This window comes from Panthera leo, chromosome B4 (assembly GCF_018350215.1).
Source record: "Panthera leo isolate Ple1 chromosome B4, P.leo_Ple1_pat1.1, whole genome shotgun sequence".
Lineage (NCBI taxonomy): Eukaryota > Metazoa > Chordata > Mammalia > Carnivora > Felidae > Panthera > Panthera leo.
This window is the reverse complement of record NC_056685.1, coordinates 83,698,210-83,722,866: the sequence shown is the minus strand read 5'-3', so window position 1 is coordinate 83,722,866 and position 24,657 is coordinate 83,698,210. Positions and strand designations below refer to the sequence as shown.

The following is a 24,657-nucleotide window of genomic DNA, read 5'->3' as shown; positions in this document are numbered from 1 at the left end:
GGTCCTCGCACCGCATAGTAAGGAGGGGCCACGCCCCTTTTCTCCAGGAGGGCCAATTGGAGCGCCGGAGCGGTTTCAAGTCTCCCCCGCCAGCCTGCCCGCCCGCCACCCCACCCCCCTCGGGGATTCGCTTTTTCCGTGATAAAATAGCAAAGCTCCGGATGTTCCGCAGCCCCAGCAGCTCACAGGTGAAGGGTCCTGGGGCCTAGGACTGTGCTCCGAAGCGGCAGGCACTGGCCGGCCGTGGAGAGGCCGGGTCCGGAGCCAGGAGGCGCGCGGGGGTGGGCGCTGCAGCCGCGGGTTGTTTATCCGGAGTACGGAGGGGAGGGGGGAGCCTGGAAACCGCCCCGTGTCCCATTTCCTCCTCTTGTTTTCGCTCCGGATTCTCCATGTTGGACCCAAACTGAGGAGCCCGGAGCTGCTGCCGGGGGATCGGGGCCGGGGGCAACCGGGGAGCCGCTGCCCGGGCCGCCCGCCCTCCGTACAGGCCGCCTCCCTTCCCGGCCCAGGGAGGGAACGAGAGCAGGGATGTGAACAGCTGTGGGAGTCCGAGTCTCGGGAGCCGGAGCCGGAGCGGGCCCCCGCCCAGGCCCCCCAGCCCAGCCCAGCCTGCGCGCCCGCCGGTCCTCCCGCCCAGCCAGCCCGGGCCCGCGGGATTGTTAGATGGAACACGGCTCCATCATCACCCAGGCGCGGAGGGAAGACGCCCTGGTGCTCACCAAGCAAGGTAGGGGCAGCAACTTCCCAAAACTTTGCGTCGCCCCCGGGCGGGTGGGGCCTAGCACAAGCCCCGAACCCGAGTCCCGGCCCCTGACCTCCCGGGGATCAGAGCCTTAGATTCCGACCAGACTCCCTAGTCCATCCGCCCCCGCGTCTCTGTCCGCACTCAGACCCCCATGGGGGCGGTGCGGGGCCCGGGCTCCCGGCGCCCGAGGGGGAGGGGCGTCATCCGCGCAGCTGTCACCCCGTCCTGCACCCCCTCCCCCCGTATAGAGAGACTGAGGAGTAGCGCTCGAAGCGCGAGTCACCCGCGTCCGTCCCCTCCTGAGTTGGGAGGTGGGGTCGTCACTTTCCCGCACGACGGCGCGCAGCCGCCCCAGAACGGCGGGGAGAGGGGTGGGAAGGGGGACGGAGGGGTCCCGAGCTGGAATGGAGCCGGAACTGGAGTCCAGCACTTCCCAGCGGCTCCCTAAGCCCGAGGTCGCGGTGGCCGCGGGCGGTGACGGCGTCCTGCGGGACTTGGGACCAAGTTCACCGCCTGGGGGCGGGGGCGGCCGCGGTGGGGGAGGGGCCGAGCCTGCGGGACCTACTGGCCCGCCCGTGGCCCTGCGCTGGGCCCGGGACCTCGGCGGCGCGGCGCTCCGGCTGGGCTGCCTCCTGCCGCGTTTGCTGAGCCTACGAGCCCGACCCCGAGGCCCGGCCAGAGCCCCTCCCTGCCCCGGTGCGCTTCCCCGGGGCCGCCGCTGCACACACAGAGCCGCGTTTGTTTAGCCCGGGAGCGGTGTCCCTGGTTACATAATTCGCCGGATGGCATCAGACCCGGCGTGTTTCTGAATCGCGCAGCGAAAAAGTGCGAGTTCTCCGTGGGCAGCAGCTCGCGGCCCCCGCCTTCCTGAGGGTCAGGTGCAGACGCGAGGGGGTCGCGGGCCCTCTCTGGGGTGGTCTTGGCGATCGGAGCGGGGTAAGGCCTCGGCCTCTCCCGAGGGCGGGGAAAGGTCGGGCCCGAGGGTGGAATCTCTTAGTTCGGTCACTGGAAGCCCCGAAACTCTTTTTTCCCTCCCCCACGTTCCTCCTGGAGCCTTGAGGAATGTGTCTAAAATAGTGGACAGAATTTCTGCCGGGAGTAAGGACTAGCGTCGGTTTTTTGGGGTGTTTGTTTTTTTTGTGGGTTTTTTTTTTGTTTTTGTTTTTTTCTGGAGAACTTCCCGGACTGAGGCCACCTGGCCCTGAGACTGGGGAAAGCACGCTCTTGGTACCAAATCTGAAGCGTTCCTGCCCTTCCTCCGACCCCCCCAGAACAGGACGTGCAGGGCCAGTACTGCAATTGAACATATCCAGGCCTAGACCCTGGTGGGTGGCCAGCTGTGGTGCCTCGGTGTCGCCCACATCCCCCCTATTTGGAAACATTAGTCAGCAGGTCACTTATTCCTGGGGTTCACAGTCCCAAGGAGCTCCCCTAACTTGCCTAGGGGCAAGGGCTGCTAGTGTCAGCCTTTCCCTATTTCCTGGAGTGGAAGGGATTGGGGAGGGGGCACTGTGTGCTTCCTGAATTTCTGGCCTTCTTTAAATTAAGCTTGTCCTAGGGAGGGGGAGAGCTTTGCCTGTTCAGATCCCAACCCCAGAAAAACCCCTGCCTCCCTCTGCCCTGCTCTCCTGGCTGCATCACTAACTAGGCTGTGTGACCCCAGGGGCAACTTCACCTCTGCTGGCCGCCCAGCTGTGCTGAGGCCTGAAGAGTGGAGGCTTTCTGGGTTGAGAACTTGACTCCTGTCTGGTCCCAGTCTCATCCCAGGAGGTAGCCATAAGTGAAGAGCTTAGGCGTGGAAGGATTCCATAGGGGTCTGTGTTAATGACACTTGGGAAGAACCACCCTGTGCTTCCCTGCTCTGGTCCTCCTCTTGCAGAGGCTCTGGAGGGTGCCTTCCTGGTGAGGGAATCACACCAGGAGTGAGACAGAGCAGGACTGCTGAAGGGGCATCTTACATATCAGCTGGCCGTTTCAGCCACAAGGGCCTGTGTTGGGGAACAGAATAGATGACAGCAGGAAGCGGAGCAGCTGGCTTCTGTACAGTGTTGGGTTGCTGATGTTGGTTGGATTTTCTTGGAGTTACGTTTTTTGTTTTCCTTTTTGTGTGTGGTTTGTCCTTCAGACTTATCCCTGGAGGAATCTGAATTCCCAAGCCAGCAACCATGGGTCTTTCTCCATGTAATTGGACTGCATTCCAGAGAAGACATACTATTTTCCTGGGCTGCCTGGGCACCCAGCAACCAGCAAGCCAACTTTCTGAGTCTCTCCTTATTTACAAATCCTGCATCCCTTTTTTTTTAAGTGGGGGTGGGGAGAAGATGTTTCAATTTTCTCCTTTATGAGTTCCTTGCCCCTTTTCTGCCAGCATCCCATCTCTGTGCCCTCCTGCCTCCTTTGAAAAAAAGGGGAGGGGGTGTAATGCAGTTTATCAATAAGTAAATTTCTAGGAGAAAACTAAATTGCTCTCAGCTTGGGTGGCTTTTTAGTGAGGTTGTTTGCCATTACAGGATTTTAGGTTTGTGTGTGTGTGTGTGTGTGTGTTTTTCCTTTTTAGCATTCTGTTCTTGGAGCTTTAGGGCTGGCTGGGTGTGTTGATGATTCAAAAGTAATTACAGCAAGGGAAGTAGAAAAAAGTTACTGAAAGCATTGATGATAAAAGGACCAAAATTGGATCATCTTCCCAGCCAGATGGGTGAAATGGCTTCCTGGTACAGCAAGGACAGGGTTGTGTGTAACATCAAAAGTAAAAAGGAAAAGTTAATACCAGTTTGGCCAGAGAACAGCCATTTATTACAGCCCCATACGAGAGTGCAGGCCCTGCTGCTGGGAGGTTGTGCCATGGGGCTTTAGAGTTAGATGGGGGAAAAGCCCAGGAAACAGGACCAAACTTGTCACCTCTCCGTGTAAGAGGAGGGAGTGGAGGCAGCCTCTTCCAGGGCTCAAAGTGACCCACAGTTGGGGGGGGGGGGGGGGGCCAGGGAGGAATCAGGTCCTTTTTTTGTTTTCCATGAGACCTAATGACCCTTCCTCTCAGGGAGAGTGTGGGGATTGTCTTCTCACATGAGAAACTGCACAGGTTCTGGTAGCTGACCATCCCCCAGAATCAGGACGGTGGCACATTTTTCTAGCTCTTGCTTTCTCCCCATAAGGAGGAAATTCTGCCCTATTCTCTCATGAAAAAGCTCAAACACTTCTCATGTCGGAGGCAGGCCCTTCACTTGAAAAGCTCCGAACAAATGTCGTTGGGGCTTTCTTCCTCAGTTTGCTCTTTGTGGGTCCGGGATGCATGTGTCCCCATCCACTCTCAGTCTTGGCCTCTTTGAGGCTCTGAGGCTCCCTTTGGAGTTTTTCCTCCATCTTGGAGTGGGATAGGGGCCTGTGTGGTGACTTAAAGACTGTGTTTGCTCCCTCTGGAATAGCCCAGGAGAGTGCTGCTAACTCCGCAACCAAGTTTGTAAATTTTTAACATCCTGAGGCTGGGAGTTTGCCATTCTGCTGCTGCTTTTGACTGGCATAGCTCTCTGTGGAGAAGGACTTCGGAATTGCTGTGAAACACCCTTCAGAGATGGCACGGGTGGTGGTGTTTCTGTCTCCTCCCTTCTCCGCTATAGGGGTCTTACCGAAACTGGCAGTGGAGATGCTGTTTCGTCCTGTGTGGGAATGGCCACATCTTTTATGATCGTGGGCTTTGTCAAGATGGTGAATACTGTAGAAGTAACGTTTCTAGCCAAGGTGGATTGATGCTCCCAGCCCCTCGGTGGAGAATTAAATAATAGCAGTATTTATAAGAAAGGAAAAGGAAAGACAGACAATATGCAAAAGTATACATATCTATATGCAAATGTATATCCCTGCCTCTTCCTCGTCAGCTTTCTTCCTGCTAACTTTTGGGTCATTTAGGAATAGTGTCTTTTATTCCCATCTTGGGAAGTTTGCTTGTTGTGTTGGGTGAAATGGGAAGGGGTGGAGGGCAGGGGCAGCAAGGTGTTCATTGTTACTTCAAAGAATTGTTGGGGCGCCTGGGTGGCTCAGTTGGCTAAGCGTCCAACTTCAGCTCAGGTCATGATCTCACAGTTAGTGGGTTTGAGCCCTGCGTTGGGCTCTGTGCTGACAGCTCAGAGCCTGGAGCCTGCTTCAGATTCTGTGTCTCCCTCTCTGTCTGCCCCTCCCCTGCTCTCTCACACTCTCTATGTCAAGAATAAACAAACATTTTTTTTTTTAATTAAAAAAAAAAAAAAAAGAATTGTTCCAGAAGCAGAGTTCCTTGCTTCAGGCCTGGGTGCACATCCCTGCTTTTCTTATTCACAGACTTAACAAATCACTTTAGTGTTCTGAGTGACTTACCTGTGAAATAGGAATATTGATATTTATACTTCTGTAATGCCTAGTACTTAGGAGATGATTGATAAACATTAATGTCCTTTTTTTTTACACAGCCAGACCACTACTCATTCCTCCTCCATTCCCCCAAGGACAGAGTGCAAACAGCACAGGGTCATGTGAGTTTTATTGTTAAAGACAGGTGGCTGGGGGTCAGAGGGGACACTGATGTGGGGGCTTGGGCCTTCTGGAAGGATCAACCTCTGAGGCTTGCAAACAGCCTTGCTGCATAGACCCCTTCTTTGTGCCTGTGTGACTTGGAATGGGATTTTATCTGCACTAATGCGAGTAGCGTGTGCCTTAGGGCATCTGCCGCTCTGCCTGGCGTCTGGGCATCTGGGGATGGGAGGCCAGGGAGCCATGCCCCTCCTGTGAAGAGTTTCTGAAGTCCAAGCCTTCTGAGCAGTTGCTCAGCCTCTCAGAAATGGATATAATGAACACTTAGGACAACTCTGTGCTGCGTTGTAGGAAGGTTAATGGACGCAGTGAGATTCACATTTCTTTTAGGGAATTCTAGTAACAAGGAGAGAAATAAAAACTGGGATTTCGGAAAGAAATAGATGCTCTTAAGCTGTGTCTTTGCTGCTGTGGTTTGGGGGTACAGCATTGAGAAAGCACAAAAAGCAGCCTTAAATTGCTTTTCATCCTATCTCAGGCCAGCCTGCTCGCAAAGCACAGAATTAACTCACTTGTCTTGGGGTCATGGGATTGGGTGTGGCCCTGACATAATTCCCTCCCTCTTCTGAAATGGAGGCATAGTTCCCAACTGGGAACTATAGATGAGCTTATTAATGTGCAACCCTTATGAAGGAACCAGTAGAAATCAAAGTGGAGACATTGACTTAGAACTAGAAGCCTCTCTGGACCAGAAACCAACTAGAACAGAGTTTCTTTGTCCAGCAAAGGGCCCAGCCCTTTCAGGTCTGTGTGCCTGCATCAGGTCTGTTATTACAGAATGAGTACTCCAGGGAGCACCCAGCCTCCCTCTAGGCAGTAGGTGTGTATGTCCTGTTTTATTGGTCACCTCTTCTAGGGGTCAGCCCTGAACCTGATCTCTGAGTACATCTCCTGACAGTTGCCTTCCCTTTCCAGGTGCCCCTAGTCCTTCTTTTGCCCCCTAAAATTGAAACTTTGCTCATACTCTGTCTTTATTGCTACTCTCGTTTCTTGAGGAACGAATAGCTTTTGCATCCTGTAGAATTTGCTCTTCCCCACCTGCACCGTTCTCGGGGAACAAGTGTAGCCCCATTCCCATTGAGAGCCAGGCAGATTCATGGGAAGGCTCAAATGGCACAACACAGGCTGTGGGAGCGCCTTCCCAGTGTGGTGAGTCCCAGCTCCTCTGTTTCCATAGCAGAATGGGGTTGGGGCCCCTCCTTCACAGGAACAGGGGTCTGCAAAAAGAGATAGCAGGCTTTTTGACTCCATGATAGAGCAAGTACTCCTAGAGAGGAAAACCAGACCCCACTGGTACAAGTCCTCTGAGATAGCGGAAACACTGAGCCAGTGAGACATGGTGGGAAGAGGGACCAAGGGGCCGCTGGCTGAATCATCCTCCAGTCCTGGAAGGGTTAGTCAAGGACCACTGGCAACCTTTAGGTATTGTCCCTCAGCCAGGGACACACATCAGGATCTCCTGTGACACTTACTAAAAATATAGACCCCACCTGGGTCCTGCCGAATCAGAGCATGAGCAGGTGGGCCAGGCATGTGTGTGTTCCAAATGCTCCCTATGATTCTGACAAGTGTCCCTGGAGAAGAGCCAGGTAAACACAGCAATGGCCCCAACTGCCTGCTTAGCCCTGAGCAGGAAGAGTCCCCCGGAGGGATCCAGTTTTGCTGTTTGTTAAAGATCTGGTGGCTCGTAAAGGGGAATCCTAAAGTTTTCTGAGTGTGAACGGACAGAGTAATGATCCCAGATGAGATTTATAGAGCACTTACCATGGACCAGACACTGTTCCTGGTTTTTTATATCTAGCATCTCACTTAATCCTCACAATGACTTGGGAGATGAGAGATGGGAATTATCTCTACTTCACAGATGAGGAAAACTCCGCTGAGAGCTGAAGCACCTTGTCCAAGGACACACGGCTAGTGAGTGTCAGCCAGGACCCTGACTCCAGAGTCAGGCCTTAACCATGACCCGCACTGCCTCTCATTTATTTGCATTGTGCATTCCAGTTTCTAAAAGCACAAGCTTCAGGTAATCTGAAGCCACCTTGTAAGGGACCCTGTAGTGTCGACCTTTTCCCATTGACCTGGGAGAAAACTGAGCCAGAGAGGTTGCACCTCAGGCAAGACCACAAAGCTGGTTGAGAAGCGAAGTGGGGCGGGGTTTCTTGACTTCTAGCTCAGTGCTTTCTCAGTTGGACACACCTATACCGGTTGGCTGATCCCAGGTGAAGCCAAGGGGTGTGGTAGGAGCAGGTGAGTTTCCCTGGAGGCGGACAGACTCCCTGGCAGTCCTTCCCTGGCAGACTCCTTCCCGTCTTTCTGCAGAGGCCAAGCGACTAGAGGAAGGAAGGAACTGGTTGGTCAACCTCAGTGAGTGAGTGTGTGTGTGTGTATGTGAGAGAGACAGAGAGACTGATTGGTTTTTGTGGAGTCCCCGAGAAGGCCACTTCCCAGGCTTGGCCCTGTCACTACCTCTGTGTGACCTCTGGGATGAGAAGAAATCTCTATGGTCTGTGTCAGTGGGAACATTTTGAGATCAAGATTAGGATATGAAAGTGCCTTACCCTGAACGACTAGCAGCTGACACTAGAGCCAGGCCACACCCCAGGCTCCTTACAATTCTCACAGCTCGGTGGAATAGGTAGTTAGTTCCCATCTACAGATGAAGAGACTGAGGCCCAAGGCCACATACCTTATATGTGGTAGAGCCAGGATGTAAACCCAAGTCCGTGGCCCTTTGGGTAACCACTGTCTTTTTCACCCGTCGGAGGAAAGGTGGTTGAGGGTCCCTCGTTTTATCCTGTGCCTTCACTGCTCTTCAGCTCGCTCATGCGTATGTCACGGAAGGCGGGCTTACGGAGCTGGGGGGGAAGAGGCACCGGGTTCTTCGGGGCCTTCCACCAAATCCAGCATTCCAGGAGTCGGCCAGAGAGCCAAGACCAGGGCTGAAACAGCCACCAAGGTGTTTCTGTCCTGCTGGGCAGATTTCTCTTAGCTTCCCAGCCTCCCGCAGGGGCCTGCTCAGCACCTCCACGGGGAGAGAGAGGCTCAAGGTGGGCAAGGGTGGTTTCCAGGCCCCCACGATGACATCTCTGCCCTAGTTGGCGTGCGTGGGGCGAGGCCTCCAGCAGAGGCAGGGGCAGAATCCAGCTCTCTGGGTTCTCCCGGATGGTATCTCTTGTCTGTCTCAGCTACCACTGTGGGCCATCGCTCGCTTGTCCACTGAGAGCCCTCTGGTGTGCGGCTGGGGGCTGAGCCTTCCGCTGACACCTATGTGAGGAAACGGCTTCTTCGGCCCTAGTCCAGGACCTGCTGCTGCTTCTGGGAACCCCAGCCCCACCCCAGTGTGGTTTTAAAGTATGTTAGAGCTGCCTAGGTGGGTGTCTTGGCCATGACTTGTATAAAGGTTGCTTGGTAGAGTATCTTGATCATGTTTGAGAAGTTACCAGGAATCCTCTGCTCCTAAGACGGTCTTTCTTGAGGGAGGTCCCTAAAATTGAGGCCCTGTGTTGAGATCGGTGACCAGATTGTTGGGGGTAAAAGGCAGGGGGAAGGGCAGGAGGTGAATAGCTAGTGACCTGTGACCCCCACCCTACAGGTGGCATTAAAGACCTGGGACTGAAAAAAGCTCTTCTTTCTTAGAAGAAACGGAGATACAAGGAGCTGTCCCGCTCAGAGAAGGGGACTAACAGAGACACCACATGAATAAATCAGCCTGGATACGGGAGGGCAGGGAGGGCACCAGCATAGAACATGCTGGTGTGAGCTAAAGAGCCTGGCTAAAACTACTTTTTTTTTTTTTTTTTTTTTTTTTAGCCTTTATTTATTTTTGAGACAGAGAGAGACAGAGCATGAACGGGGGAGGGTCAGAGAGAGGGAGACACAGAATCAAACAGGCTCCAGGCTCTGAGCTGTCAGCACAGAGCCCGACGCGGGGCTTGAACCCACGGACCGCGAGATCACGACCTGAGCTGAAGTCGGACACTTAACTGACTGAGCCACCCAGGCACCCCTAAAACAACTTTTAAAAATCTGTGCCGTCACAGTCACAGATGCTCTTTGGAACTTCGGGAGCTGGTGCTGAACTGCGTGAAACCCTGCCTGCCTTGTCACCTGCAGAAAACAGTGTCAGCAATTGACATTGTGAAAACTGGTATACCCTCCCCATTGTTTCCAGTCTTTTCTGTGTGGGGGATGTCTAGGCATCTCTCAGCCTCTTGTTCCCCTGCCGACTCACCTGCTGGTCCAAGGAGCCCTTCCGTCCACCTGGCACTTCAGGGCCTATCCCCAGCCAAGGCCCAGGAGCCCCTTGCTGTGGACCTGGGAGGACTCCTCTCCATGGGGAGCCCCAATCAGACGTGTCTTGGCTGCAGGGCCCAGGCAGCTGGCCAAGAAGGGCCGGAAATGCTCCAAATACTCTCCTTCCTCCAATAGCTAAGGGGAGGGAGGCCCCTCAGAGAGGCCATTTTATAGTGATAGCCAGACTAAATCCTTTGCTTATGGGGGGATGGGAAATGGTGGGGAAGGAAGTACTTCTGAGGGAACCAAGAAAGCATCCTTCTACGTGAATGGGCTTGTTAAAACCCGATTGCCTGAGAGCTTGCCTTCTGCCGACTCCTAGGCGGATGTGTGAGGAGTTCCTTTGCTGGGACACGAAGCTGTGTTGTTGGCAACGGTGATATCTGAACCTGACCTTCAGAAGAGGGTTATAAATAGTGTTGTCCTGGCAAAGCCAATCTTCATCTGTATGTGTGTGTGTGCGTGCGCGTGTGTGTGCGCACAGACCTGTACATGCACAAGCTTCTTAAGAGGCAGAGGCAAATAGTGTCCCCATCTGGTGCTTCTTGGGGGCAGCGGTGGTAGACAGACGGAGAGAGGGCACTGTTTATTTCAAGTGGAGCAGCCTCACCTGCTTTCCTGTTATTTGTAGAATATTAGCCAGGGTGTTTGCAAGCTGGGAAACAACTTTTGTAGTGGATTTGGAAGAAGGTAGGGGCTGTTTAGACTTCGTGAAACCTGCTCACGATCAGAGTCCTTTGGCACCTCGCTCACAAATCTCCTCTGGAGCTTCAGCCACATGCTGGGAGCGGGAGGGCCCCTGGTCCCCTGTTGTCGGTCTCCCGCAGTGAGGTCACAGTGTTGCTCACTAGTGGTCATCTCCCTTTAGATGATTAAAACGAGCACAGCATTGAGTTGTAGAGTTTGCGCGGCACGTTGCCGTGCGAAGGGCAGGTTTTGTTTCTCCCTTCACTCAGGAGGGAGGTCTTGGTGTTATCCCAGGTAGTGGATGAGGAAACTGAGGGTCAAAGAGACTGTACGTCAGAGTCAGTAACTGGCAGGGTCTGGCCTCCAGCCCAGGCGATACTCGGAGTGGGGGTCCCTGCCATACCCCACTTTCTCTTCACACCCTGCCTTGGCAGGAAGCCTTGCACCAGTGAACTGGAGGAGTGGCTTGGCTTCCCTGTTCCCAGCCACCTGCTCGCTTTCTTCTTAAGCCAGAGGTCCTCTCATTAGGTCTGTGCTGGTCCTCTCCGACGCTCAGGCCCACACCAGATGTTTAGAGCAGGGAGAGCAGATGCGGGTCGGTGGCCGGGCAGGAGAGGAAGGCTGGGTGTCCACAAAGCAGGTAGCAGGAGGAATGAATGAGGGATAGCAGCTAGTTATGGGGCTCCATGGCACCCCCTGGAATCCTGCCCTCCCTGTTTGGGAGACCGTGTGCAATGAAATCCCCAGGGACCTGGAAGTCCTCTCGTGCCCCATCTTCCCGGCCCCGGAAAGGGGTTTAGGGGCCCCTGGCCGTCAGGGGCATAATACTGAGTGCCGGCTGAAAGGAGCTTCTGAAAGACTCTTTGACACAAGTTTCAGATCCCACTCTGATGAGTGTTCCCCCTTACCCTTAAACCCACTGAACAAAGCAGGTCTCAGTCCAGAGGCCCTGTCTCCAGCCCTTACCCTTCTCCCTCTGCCATTGTCCTCTTGATTTCCCAGAGGTATCTGTCAGCGCAGGTGCAGGACTGGGATGGGGGTGAAGCGAGCCCTGGGGTAGAATACCAGAGCCTTGCACCTTTCATGGCCTGCCCAAGAGGACAGTGAAAGAGGGGCGTGGGCCCCAAACTAATCCTTTACCATCCTAGCCTAGAGAGGAGTAGAACAAACAAGCATCCCTGCTGTCATATGAATAAATGTACACGATGCCCCCTGTCAGGGGCCCTGTGGGGTAGTGGGTAAGAGCTCTGGCACTGGGTTAGCAGATCTAGGTTCAATGGCTCTGCTCTCATACTACCTGTGTAACCTGGAGTAGTTGCTTAACCTCTCTGCTTCAGTCTTGCTTCTGTAAAACGGGGCATTAGTGCCTACAAATGGGTTTGTAGTGAGGATTAAATGAAGTAATGGTGTCAAGTGTCCTAAGAAAGGGCTGGCACGTCATCAGTTCGTGGTAAACATGACTAAGGCACGGAACGACGAACGGGATTGCCTCAGGTGCTCCGCTCCTCCAGTGCCTGCCTCACTGTCCTCACATAGAGAATGCTTTTCTGTTTCTAAGTCTTCCGGGTTGTTGCAAACCAGCGAAGGCTTCCACGGGGCCGGGCTCCGTAGTAGTGACACCCAGGGCCCTGGAGTTCCCGCAGTCGTTCACTGAGCCAGTTACAGTTACTGAGTACCTGCTGTGCTGAGCTCCAGAGGCTGGTGAATGCTCTCGGCCAAGGCCATTACAGGCCCCGTCAGGAGGCAGCCATGTTGAGGGGAGGCTAAAGAGGCCCAGATAGATTCTCAGAGGCAGTGTTGGTAAATATAAGGAGGACAGACAGCCTGGAGAAGGATTGAGGGAGGTAGGGCCCCAACAGAGGGGCATGCAGGGTATTGACCTTGCTGCTGTTGGCCTGGGATACCCTCCCCAGGCGCCACAGCTCTGTGCTCTGCTCCAGGCGCCTGCCCCCGAGGTCAAGGCATTTGTGGTCCCTGAGGCCCAGGGGCTGCCTGGTCACATTGTGTTTTTGAGAAGACCTTCATCCCCTGCTGAGTCCAGATGAAGCTGAGGAGCCCTGCCCCCCACCCCACCAAGCTCTGCGTCTAAGGCCCAAGCGCCTCTGCCTGTTGGGCCTCCCACAGTGGGCACCGACCAGGCCTCTCTGTGGCCCCAGCCAGCTGCCCCTTTCACCCCCCTGCCTCTTAAGATTACTCAGCCTTCACATCGTCTGTCACTAAGATGCTGACTGCGTTCTTGACGGCCTCTCTTCAGGAAAGGCTCGGGCTGTGTGGCCTTTTAAGAAAGGCTCCGTGCCCGGGTTAAGCCTCTGAATGTGGTTCTGCGTGAAGAAACCATAAACCAAAGGAAAAGTGATGGTTCAGCTTTGGTCTTGGAGCTTTGTGTCAGCGTCTGCTGGAGTCCCCGGGCTCGGAATTGAATGTGGGCCATACAGGCAGGTGGAGAAGCCGCCCTTGCCCTCTGATTCCTGCATAGATTATTAAGAGTAGGAAAAAGTCCAAGGAGCCACGCATCCTGCTCTTTAGTACTGGGCTCTGCTCTGAGGTTTGTCTCTTTGATACAGGGGCCTTGGTGGGGGCGTGGTGAGGGGGCCCCAGTGCAATTTCTTCCTTTTATCACAGAATCCCCAGTCCCTGGAAATCTTGCTTTTTCCACTGGGGCCAAGAGCTCAAGAGTGATCCCCGGGTATGTAGGCGAATTGCCAGGGAGGCCTGGTCACTTACTGGAAGGTTTCTAATGATCATACCAGTGTCAGGGGGTCTGGCCTCACCCAGGGAGGGAGAGCGAGCTCTGAAGGGCAGAGATGCCAGCCTGCACCTGCAGGAAGCCCTCTGCTTCTGTTGAGTCGGAGGGAGTAGGTTGGCCGGGGCAGTGCTGGCTGCCACTTGACTGACTGCTGTTCAGCGGCCATTTCCTCACCCTGAGTCATGGGGAATAGAGTTTGGTTTTCTCTCCTCTGCAGGGTTCCAGGCAGCCGCAACTGGGTATTAAATGGCTGTCCCACCGCCTCTCTGCAAGGGCCTCTGTGCTCAGACGACTAACCCCTACCTTGCTTTGGGGTGGGCCCCACCTGCTTGCCTCCCCCTTCCCTTCATAAAGGGAACAGCCAGAGGAGGGTTGTCCTTGGTGCCACATTCTGTTTGCCTTTTTAACCCCCCACAAAGACAAGCGTTTCCAGATTCATTTTGTTTCCTGCACTGTAGTTTGCCCCATGCTTTATGGTGAAGTGGGCTGGGTTTAATCCTCAGCCCCTCCCGCCTAGGTGGAGACCTGTGGCTGGGGACCGGTCTGGCAGCAGTTATGTGGCGCCACCTCCTGGCCACAGGACCCACCGTGTCTTCCTATACTTGCTGAACAGTTGCCAGAATAGTTCCTGTAAAAGCAAGAGGCACTGGAAAGATACCCTGAAGTCCATTTCTGGTTGATCCTGTAATGCCCATAGCTTTTTGTATCAGCTTGGCTTTTCTGGGGCTGCCTTGCTGAGCATCCTGTTAACATGGCTTTGTATATCCAAAGCCTGAGTTACAAAGGCAAGACTGACGGGCAGCTCTGGTCTAGAAGCAAGGCCGTTAGCTTAGAATGCGACACCAGTTGTGTTTCCCAGGGGTCAGCGTGCCTGTGCTTACGGATCAGGCCTCGTGCCTTTTGAGGGGAGAGCAGCAGGGACAGTGGCTGGGGCACTGAAGGAGGAGCACAGCTTCTTCCTTGGGCTGCAGCTGCTCTGTTTTCTAGCCTGTTGTTTCCAGTCTGGCCTCAGTCCTGCCACCACTGACCCAGCTTCTAGGGAAGCTGACCCTGAACAGAACCACAGCTCCACGGACTTGCAGGGGCCTAGGTTTCTCCCTCGTGTAGAACGGCTAGTTCTGCGAACTGGGGTTGGTCGAGGAGGATTTTTGTGCTGGTGAATTTTACTCCTGAGGGTTCCTTCAGTGTGCCGCTTCCAGAGTGCAGGACACCTGGACTCGATACCTGGTGCCCCTCCCCGACCAGGGAGTGAAGACCGAATCCTCTGCAGCTCATTTCCTAAACCAGAGAGTGGGGATTCCTGCTGCCTCTGCTTTAGAGAACCGTCAGAATAAGCGTGTGTGTTTCAGTGTTGACTGTATTTGGTGATCTGCCCAGCACGTGGCTTGTGCCCTGGTGGGGCTTCCGGACTGGAGGGGATACGGGCACGGGGCCACCTGTGGACAGAGCCACCCGGTAGCTAATGCCTCATCGTTCCCTCTGCCCTAGGCCTGGTCTCCAAGTCATCTCCTAAGAAACCTCGTGGACGGAACATCTTCAAGGCCTTTTTCTGCTGTTTTCGCGCCCAGCATGTTGGCCAGTCCAGCTCCTCCACTGAGCTCTCCGCATACAAGGAGGAAGCCAACACCATTGCTAAGGTAGCTAGATCAGGGTGGCGGGACGCCAGCAAGGAGGGGACTGCTAGTGGGGGCCCCTGCAGCCGTGGCATGTGGGCAAAGGTAGTCCTCCCTGAAGTCTCAAAGACCTCTGGCTCAGAGGCCCCTCCTCTGGCTTTCCTAGAGTGGCCCATTTTCTTTCTCCTGGCTCCCATTTGCGATGTGGGCCATGCAGATATCCCTGTGGTTTCTGAGAGCCCCTCTGGTCCAGATCCTCCCATGTTCCAGGAACCATACAAGGCGCTTTGCATACACTGTCTCATGTGGTGCAACCGGCAGCCCGGCAGGGAGGGTCACAGGCTCTTCCCACTTACACACCTGGAAACAGAGATCCAGAGGGTCTGTGTAGCCCCCGAAGAGTTAGTGGTTAATAAATAGTAAGTAGTATCAGAGTGCAAGCCCCCATCTCTCTGGCTGTGACACCTGTGTTTGTTGTTGTTGTTTACTATGCAAAGCTGTCTTCCAAGTTACTTGACTTCTTGAAATTCTGCCACACTCCAGCACTCTCACCTGTCTTGGGGGGACATTGGGAAATTCATGGGTGTCTTTGAGCCTCCCAGTGAACAGAAGGTATGTCTGGCATTTCAAGGGTGGGCACAGCCCTGACCAAAAACCCATCTGCCCCCAATGCCATTGGTTACTTCTTTCCGACATAACCAAGGTCTAGCTGTCCCATTCCTCTCTAAAAACCAGGCTGAAGACATGCATCAGTACATTACTCAGTAGGCGGAAGTGCACTTAAATAAAGTGCAACGTGACAGTATTACTTAGCAATTGATTCTTACAAAGTTCACAGTAACACGGAAAAAGTATTGAGTCGCAACATTAAGTCTAAAAGCAGAATGTGAAATTACATATTATGGGGGGAAGGGCTGCTAAAATAGACTTGAAGGAAATACACTAAAATGCCAACGTGAATTTTTTCTAAATGCTAGGATTTTAATGTTGCCTCAAGGTATCACGTTTGACAGTCATAACAACATCTCTATTATTAGCAAAAGGCCAGGGAAGCCTTTCTGACCTTTCTGTACTCCACCCCCCCCCCTCACGTTTCAGGACCCACAGTGTGGGCTCACGTTGGCATACTTGATGTATCCTAGGGGCTCGGCGCCCTCCCCGCACCGTGTGTCACCCCCAGAAGAGAGTATAGAAAACACATGTTCTCAAAGAGAAGCCTGGGTTCCAGGACTCACAAAGACGCTGAACCACCACAGTGAGGAGTTCTGATTTTGGTTCTGTGTCTGATTCCCGTGTCCCTGCATCAGCCACTGAGTTCCCCGTCCCTCGGTTTGTCCAACTGAGACACTGCCTTCTCCATCCTTCATCAGACCTGATGTTGAAAGGCAGCTCTGGCCTTTCCCCTTTCCTGTGCAGCTCTTAAGAAAAGTCACTTTTGGGGCACCTGACTGACTTAGTGGCAGAGCATGTGACTCTTGACCTCAGGGTCATGAATTCAAGCCCCATGATGGGTGTAGAGCTTACTTTAAAAAAAAAAAAAAAGAGGTGCGCCTGGGTGGCTCAGTGGGTCAAGCGTCTGACTCTTAATTTCGGCTCAGGTCATGATCTCACCGTTGGGAGACTGAGCCCCCGGTAGGACTCTGTGCTGGGCGCAGAGTCTGCTTAAGATTCTCTCTCTGCCCCTCCCCCTACTCGTGCACACACTTGTTCTCTCAGAATAAATGGAAAGGGAAGGAAAGAAAAGTCACTTTTGTTATGCCCTACGTTCCAGGGGGCTGGGAACTTGAGGAGAATTTTACCCACCAGGCCTGAGGCAGAAGCAGTGGGCTTCAGGTAGGACGGCATTGGCCGGTCGGTACTGACTGCTTCCTTTCCTCCCACAGTCGGATCTGCTCCACTGTCTCCAGTACCAGTTTTATCAGGTATGGGAATCTGACAGGTACATGCCCAAAAGCCCCAGACCCTGTGATCACATTGGGTGACGCCCTTATTCCTCAGTGCCTGGCTGGCCCCACCCCGGGAAGCCATTTGTCCCAGATATTTGCTGAGGGCCCACTCTGCAAAGACATTAGCTTTTGGGGGGGGACAGCTGACATCCGTCCCACAGCCGCCCTGGCCTGCATCTCAGTGTCCAGATCATTCCATAGTCCAGTGGGAGGCTGGAGCCGAGGAGCTGACTCCATCTCTTTGTGTACTTCTTGGCCTTCAAACGGCACCTCTTCTGGGTCGAACTCGGGGGTCTTCTGTGTTCTCGATGAGCCTGGTTCTTCCCAGAGTTCTGCTGAAGAGAACACTTGGGCTTTCCTGGTGGCAGACCTCGGCAGCCTGGCTCTGGTTTCAGATCCCGGGGACCTGCCTGCTCCCAGAGGTGACAGAGGAAGATCAAGGAAGGATCTGCGTGGTCATCGACTTGGATGAAACCCTTGTGCATAGCTCCTTTAAGGTAACTCTGTATCTGGAGTCCTCCCTACGCCCATCTCGGGCTGTCTTGCCCGTCTAACTGAAGGTGCTCGGAGGCAGCATAAAGTTGATGAGGCAGGGGAGCTGGGTGAGGGATGGGGGCTCTGCCATTTTGGCCACACTGGCATCACACATACTCGGGGGCCACACGGAAGAATGTTGAATAGGAATCCCTGCTCCACCCAGTCACTGCCAACGGGCTTTGTCTGTCACACAGCCCAGAGAGCCACCAGGGCTCTGTACAGGGCAGGCCTACGTAAGAGGGTTTGAATCAGCCTTGGACCTTGCCCCCCCTCCATTTTGTCAGGATGTTCGTTAACTCAAGAAGGTCCTGAAATTCTGTCAGCTCGGGTAAAATTGGGGGTGGTGGCAGTAAGGAAAACCTGGAGGGGATACTGTGCGTGCTTCTTAGTAGGGTGGTGGGAGGAGCTTCCTGGAGTCTCTGAGACCTGTTTCTCCCCGCCCCTCCCAGGGGACAGCGCAGTGGTGCTGTGGCAGGGACCGTGTGCTCATGCGTGTGGGGGTGTGGCCGAGGCTTTTTGTCTCCCTCCTACCATGCTGACCTCATTAACTTTTCTGCTTTCCAGCCAATCAACAACGCCGATTTCATAGTGCCTGTCGAGATTGAGGGGACCACTCACCAGGTGAGCTGCCTGCCAGGCCACAGCCAGCCTAGAGGCCTCAGGGCCCCCACCCCTCTGGTGTGCTCCGTCACTGGTCCCTCTCCTGCAACTTCAGCCTCCTTTCTGTATCGGAACCTCTCACACTCCAGGCTTTCTGATCTTAAAAAAAAAAATCCGCTTCTCATCTCCATCCAGCTGTCGTCTTTTTTTGCTTTGAAGCCAAGCTGTTTAAAATTAAAGTATCATTTAATAATAGTAATAGCTGTGATCTACTGAATACCACCTCCTGGCCAATGTGGCCAGTGCTATTAAACGATGATACTTCCTCTAATCCTGAAGAGGTGGTGTCTCTGCCTGTTAACAGGCAAGGAAGCCAGTACTAGCTGTTTCCTGTTCTCCCCGGGCCCACCCACTCCTCCTGGCTAAGGAATTTCTTCCTCCCCAGCCCTGGCTTCTCCACTTCCCTCTGTGAAGCTTTTCTACTCCCCCTCCCCTTGGGTCCCTACACTGGATTCTCCCCCAGTAAATGTTATTCAAAGAGCACTTAAATCCAAGTAAGCTTAGGCTCTGGCCCTGCATAGCCTACTCAGTCCAGGATCATGAGGTGTTGATAGCGAAAAAGCATTTACTCCAAATGCTTGCCCAGAAGACCTGCTTGAGCGTCAGGAAGCACCAGGAACAACGCCCGGGTTGCCCTGATACCTGCTCACATGGCCTGGTTAAATAGAAGACTTATGTGTAGAGAAGGAGGGGATTGAGGCTTCCCTGACAAGTCACCACTGTCCTCTGTCCCTTAGAGGCTTTCATCCCTAACACCACCTCTGCCCTTGGACTGGTCAGCCTCTGCCCAGCTACCCTTTACAGTCCATTTGCACGTGTGGAGATGTACAAAACCCACAGAGACCAGACGAAGGCATATTTGCAAACGGGCAGATATGCACTGTGAACTCCTGATTAACAAGGAGCAGCATGAATCGTGAAAAACAGCTGAGATTAAAATTGGTGCGCGGCTACCTGCAGAAGAGGGGCAGGGGGATGCCTGGCTTGATAAACAGCCAGGAAGAGGGAGGGACTTGTTGAAGTTTGAAGAAACGGCAAATCCAGGGGAACCTAGTTGTGGCTGCTCGGAGCCGAGGGTTCCTGTGGCAAAGCCACCAGCGGTGTGGTGAGTCAGTGGCTGGTTCGGGCCACCTCCAAGGAGGGAGAGTCATGGCAGGCACGTGCTCGTTGAGCAGGGAGTGCCGTGGATAACAAGAGCATTGAAGGAATGGTTCTGGTAGCATCAAGGCTAGGGGAGAGGGAGATCCCAGAGGCAGGGAAGCGGTAGATGCAGAGCGATGAGGTACATGTGGCCCATGAGACTTTCAGGCGGAAACGTGCGAGATGATGAAAGGTGGGCATGAGCGTTCAGGGTGGCTGGCTGGAGCAAGCACAGACAGGTGTGGGGCTTGAGCAAGACACAGCATCTGACCTGGTCACTGACGGAGAGAAGTCCCTTCTCCCTGGCGCATTTCAGAGAAGCTGTGTGAGGGCGTGTGATTTCAGCCTTGGTTTCCACCAAGGCTCGCGTGATGGTGACCTGGACAGAGTGTCCCGCCAGAGCCAAGGACAGGAAGCTCCCACTGAGGCTGTGGCTGGATTCAAGTAATCCAGGATAGGCTGTTTCCGTCTGTGAGGCCTATTCTTGATTACTTGTTTCTGGAGGCAGCTGATGGTTCGCCGCCCGAAACAGAGATGGCTTCTGGGACAGAGGCACGTGCATTTCTTCCTGAGCTGGGTCAAGGTTGGGCCACTAAGCCCGCAGAAGCCTGGTGAGGAGGTGATACAGTGCCCTTGTGTGTGTGTGGGGGGGGGGGGGGGGGGGTGGGCAGAAGGTTTCCAGCCAGGTGGCCCCAGAGGTTGGGGCGGAGGGGCCGGACCAGGAATGGTGTGAACCTACCTGCTGGTCTTTGTGGACGTGGTGACGTTGACAGATGAGCAGTGCTTCACCCTCACGGGGCTGCCTCCAACAAGCCTCTCTGCTTTTCCTCAGGTGTATGTGCTCAAGAGGCCTTACGTGGATGAGTTCCTGAGACGAATGGGGGAGCTCTTTGAATGTGTTCTCTTCACTGCCAGCCTGGCCAAGGTACCTGAGGGCGGAAGGGAAGTCAGGCGCCAAGAGCGGCTGTGGCAGCCTCAGGGCGGGGGCGTCCCACAGCCCCTTGCTGGGCCACGGGAAGCCACGGTGGTGGGGGCGGGGGGAGCCAGGACTGCATCTGAGCAAAAGCACCTTCTCTTCTAGTATGCCGACCCAGTGACGGACCTGCTGGACAGGTGCGGGGTGTTCCGGGCCCGCCTGTTCCGGGAGTCCTGTGTGTTCCACCAAGGCTGCTATGTCAAGGACCTCAGCCGCCTGGGAAGGGATCTGAGGAAAACCCTCATTCTGGACAACTCTCCTGCTTCTTACATCTTCCACCCAGAAAACGCAGTGAGTGGTCCGGACACAGCCACACCGCAGGGACTGGGGAGCCCCAGTCCCGGGCAGAGGGGGGAGGGAGTGGGCATCGGAAGCCCGGGCTTCTCCAGAGGAGCATGGCACCCAGGTGTACCCAGCCAGCTTCCTGGGGCTTTGGGGCAAGGGAGGGAGGAACTGGCAGGAGATTTACGCTGCCTCTTCCCTGCCCTAGGTGCCCGTGCAGTCTTGGTTTGATGACATGGCAGACACTGAGTTGCTGAACCTAATCCCAATCTTTGAGGAATTGAGCGGAGCAGAGGATGTCTACACCAGCCTCGGGCAGCTGCGGGCCCCTTAGCCTTCCCTGCTTCCGAGCAATGGCCATCCCAGTAGGGGACTTTCCTACACTGTGCCTTTATGACCAGCCTGACAGAGCGGAAGCTGGAGCATCTCACCAAACGGGGCCTGGGAATAGAAGTGGTTGGAAAGAGCTTTAGGACAGGATAGATGCCAAGCAGGCACGTCCCAGACCGACGGCACCTAGAGCTGCCTGCTCCCTGAGTTGGGCTCCCAGATGTGAGTGTGTGTGTGTCTGTGTCTGTGTGTGTCTGTGTGTATATGTGTGTCTCCCCTTGAACTGCGGCCCCGGGATATAAGTGTTTCACGTTGAGGGAGAAACTGAAAGATGAAGACTCCCGGAGTTAGTCTGTCTCCTGTCCGGTCACCCTGGGAGCCACTGAGCTCGATAGGGATGAAGACGATTGAAGGCTTTTGCTGCCAAACCCAGCGCCTTTCCTCAGTGTTGTAAGGCTCGTGCCAAGGAGAAAGGGAGTCCAAGGCTGCCGTCTGGTGTCCCAGGCACACACCTTTCTGAAACCTTTCTCTAGCCAGCTTTCTGCATACAGAAAGACAACGTTTCTGGAAAGATGAAAGCTTGTTTCCAGAACCGGTAGCCCCAGTGGCCATCACGTCCTGTGGTCCGAGGGCTGCGCTCGCCTCCAGCCAAGTGCCTGGCACGGGCCCTTTCTGTGTCTCCCCAAGGCTCGGGCTCCGGGCCTGCCTTCCTCACCACCCAGCCATAGTCTTGAACCTGTGGGGAAGGAGGTCTTCTCCCTGCCCTGGAAGAGGACAGATAACTGATTTCCGTTCTTTCGACTCTGTTTTAAAATTCTTTCTAAACATGGAGTGTTGGGCCTGTTTTGTTTCTGACAGAGCTGCAGCCCTGGGCCTGTGATGAATGTGGGAGGCTCTGGGGGTGCAGGGAGGAGGAAGACCCCCCCCCCCCCAAGCATGAATGTGTGTGTCCCCTTGGCTTGTAGATCAGCTGAGTATGGGACTGCGTCCCTAAGTCTGTGCTTCAGGGATTCTCTGCTGGTGCTGGTGCGAGGGCTTGTGTTCCAAAGTCCGGGAAGGGCGCTCCCGGCCCGGCCCCTCCCACTTCTTGGGCAGGGCTCTTTCCCATTGTGTCTTCCCCTGGGCCTGGCCTGTGCCTCTCTCAGTCTACTCCTGTCTTCCTCCCTTCTGGCTGTTGCTTTTTTTCCTCCAGGGCCACAGAGGCACTCCTGCTTTCCCTGGGCTGAGGGGAACGGGCGTTGTCGTCATTTCATTTGCCAACATAATGCACGCGCCGCTCGCCTCTCGTAACAGGTGTGAGTGAGCCCTTGACACACCTGCACTTTGCTTCCCCCCCCACCCACCCCCCAGCTTTCAGACTTTCTCAGTAGTGAATGCTTTAAAAGACAAAAAATAGCCACAAAATGGAAGTTTCCTGAGGATGGAAAACAAAAGGGGAAGGAAGTACTGCTGGAATTGGGAGCACAAGGGGTTCCCCTCAGGAGCTGAGCCCCACCTCAGCATCACTGCCTTAATCACGGCCTCCCCTCCCTTCTCCTTCTAGGGCAGGAGGGAGTTCCTCTCCCCTCCCCAGTTCTGTTTTCCTTGGAGGCAGGTGTCACAGAGCCTTTGTGAGTTGCTTCAGGTGTGAGGACACACCCCCCCCCCCCCCCCCCCCCCCACTCAGGACTCTTAGCCCTGTTACCCTTTGCAGTGTCCACACTGGATCCACACTGGGTCCGGCCTGAGGAATTGACCAGTTTTGAGCAAAGCAGGCGGTAGGGCAGCAGCTTGGTGTCCTGAGTGGCACTGGGCTGACGAGCGTCTTTCTCCAGCATTGTTTGTTACCACCTCCCCTCCTCGTCCCGAGGCCAAAGGGCCTGGTCTTTCCCTTTGGTGTCACAGAAGTGGAACAGAGGTCCCCAAAGCTCATGTGGCCCTTTCCGTCAGTATCCTTCTCCGGGGCCCCCGGGGTCCTGCAAGCAGGGGAAGAGGGCTCCGGTGCTAGCCAGGGAGGGGTACCTCCTGAAGGAAGATGGGAGCTTCTGATTCTAAGGCCCTGGCTCGGCCTCTACCCTAATGCCTTGGGGTCTCTCTCCCAAGCCCCACCCTAAGTGTTAGCCCCTGGGCCACATCTGCCATCTGGGCCCAGCCAAGCTTTTCTGACTAAATAAGCAATAAGAGGCTCTAAGCTGATCCAGTTCTTCGGTCCCTCTCTGCCCTCCTTTGGGTCTCCCATGTTTCTCCAGGTGAAGGAAGAGCCTGTGCCTCCCCCTTTCCTACCAGGCCTATCCAAATGCCCCGAGTGTGACTCATGACCAGAGCCCCCGGTCAGCTTGGTGAGGGGTGTCCCTGCTGCTTCTATGTGAAGCCCTGCCCACCTGCAGTTCCTCAACAGAAATACCATATTCCCACTGTCCCCTTTCTCCTGCCGTCTGCGGAGAAGCAGCTCAGCCAAATAAGCCTAAACAGGGTCCGTCCGTGTGGACCAGAGCCAACCTGAAGTCCTTTGCTGTCTGGTTTCCAGTTCCACAGTGTGTTAGGGGCAAGTGATGATTGCAAAACTCGCTCCTTAGAGGAATCAGGCCAGACTCCATTTTGGAGGAGGGCAGGATTGGGAGGGAGTCAGTTCAGCCCAGGATGTGTTCTGGGGCTTCCCAGCAGCCCTTCCTGTCCGAGACTGTCTTCAGGAGGCAGTCGGCCGCTGTGCCTGGTCAGCCCCCGTCCAAGCCATGCCAGGAACCTGCCCAACTGCCAGGGTCAGTTCTTTAAGGTGCCTCTTCAGGGACACACTGTGTCTCTCTGATTGGGCTTCTAAATCAAAAGCCTGATGTTCGTGTCCCTCTCATAGGGGGAGCTTTGGACACAGGACCAGTCTGGAAACGGTCAAGGTAAGAGTTGTCACTCTGCACATTGTAGAGGGGACGCTCTGTAGGCCCAGGGGTCCCTTACTATAGAGGTTGAGTACATTTGCCTTCAGTTAACCTGGGACCTTCCGTTTAGTTCCTCCTGCCTCCCAAAGATTTTGACCATTTTGTAAATGTATAAACTCACCTCTATAAACAGTGGCCCAGAAGCATCTTTGTGCTAAAAGCATGGGAAGTGTAGACAGGCAGTCATTCCCTGGGAAATGGATCCCATTTAAATCTGCTCCCCCTACCCTGTTCCTGAGGCCTCCTTCAGTAGGGCAGCCCCCAGGGAAGGCTGTCCTCCCTCCCATTCCCAGCCAGGCCAAGTGTCTGTGGAAAGTAAGCCTATTTCCCCCTTCAGGTCTTCAATCGGTTACCACTCTTGTTCCTCAGTCATTTTTTGTAAAATGGAGTTCGTTTTATCTTTTTCTTTTTTAAAATGCCAATAAATATTTGCATTCGAGCAGGGGAGGGAAGGCGGAGGTCTGACCCACTGTCCCGTGCCCGCTGTAGGGGTCGGCCCCAGAGCAGACCCTCTTTGGGCCCCTTGAGCTTTGCGTATAGTATCCCAAGTTTGACACATTCCAGGTCATGCCACTTTCCCCCTCAAGATGCCATTTGGAGGGCAGGGCATCTGCTCCCCACTGTGACTGGGCTATGGGACTCTGACTACCTTGCTTACAGATTCATGGTTTGATAAATTTGTTGTATTCAAAAACTTGAAATGTAGGACGCCATTAAGTGTCTGTTTATATTTTTGGAATATTTGTATTACTTACAATTAATTAATAAAAGCGGGTTTTAAAAAACCCATCCAGGAATGGGAGCTGCTTCTTGACCTTGCTGTTGTTCATTTGGGCACTTAGCAGGCACACTCGTCTTGCCTTGCAGCCCCTTCTGTCACGATGAAGCTGGCGCACCCAGGCTGGCCAAGCGGCTGCCTCCGGCTGGGAGACCAGCTGCAGACTCAGCACTGGGCTTCTGCTCAAGGTTACAGAAGTCGGGCTGCATTAGTTCTTTCTTGGCCCCTGTTTGGAACCAACTCCATTGCCATCCAGGTGCTTAATAATCATACACTTGGTGTCCTACCGACTTCTGAGGGCGAACCGGAAGCCCCGAGGGACTGGGAGTCATCACTCTCCCATGTTCCTTACCGATGCTCCCAAAGCGGGATCCCTAGAACTTGGGAGTCCAGCATGGTTCTTGGCACATAATAGGCACTCCAGTAATGTTTGGACCCCAAAGGAGACC

At 54.4% G+C, this 24,657-nt stretch overlaps 1 protein-coding gene across 2 annotated transcripts; it reads left to right on the top strand.

The window, feature by feature from the left end:
• Positions 1-332: 332 nt before the first annotated feature.
• On the top strand, positions 333-24,219 carry CTDSP2 (CTD small phosphatase 2). 2 transcript variants are annotated; one of them, XM_042947024.1, is made up of 8 exons: positions 333-727; positions 14,523-14,671; positions 16,531-16,569; positions 16,962-17,090; positions 17,695-17,751; positions 19,763-19,855; positions 20,012-20,197; positions 20,397-24,219. In XM_042947024.1, the coding sequence occupies exons 1-8, from the start codon at positions 664-666 to the stop codon at positions 20,520-20,522; spliced, it is 843 nt and encodes a 280-aa protein (XP_042802958.1). In that variant the 5' UTR covers positions 333-663; the 3' UTR covers positions 20,523-24,219. The 2 variants fall into 2 exon arrangements, with proteins under 2 accessions (XP_042802958.1, XP_042802959.1); XM_042947025.1 differs by having other exon boundaries at positions 336-727; positions 16,989-17,090.
• The last annotated feature ends 438 nt before the right edge of the window (positions 24,220-24,657 follow it).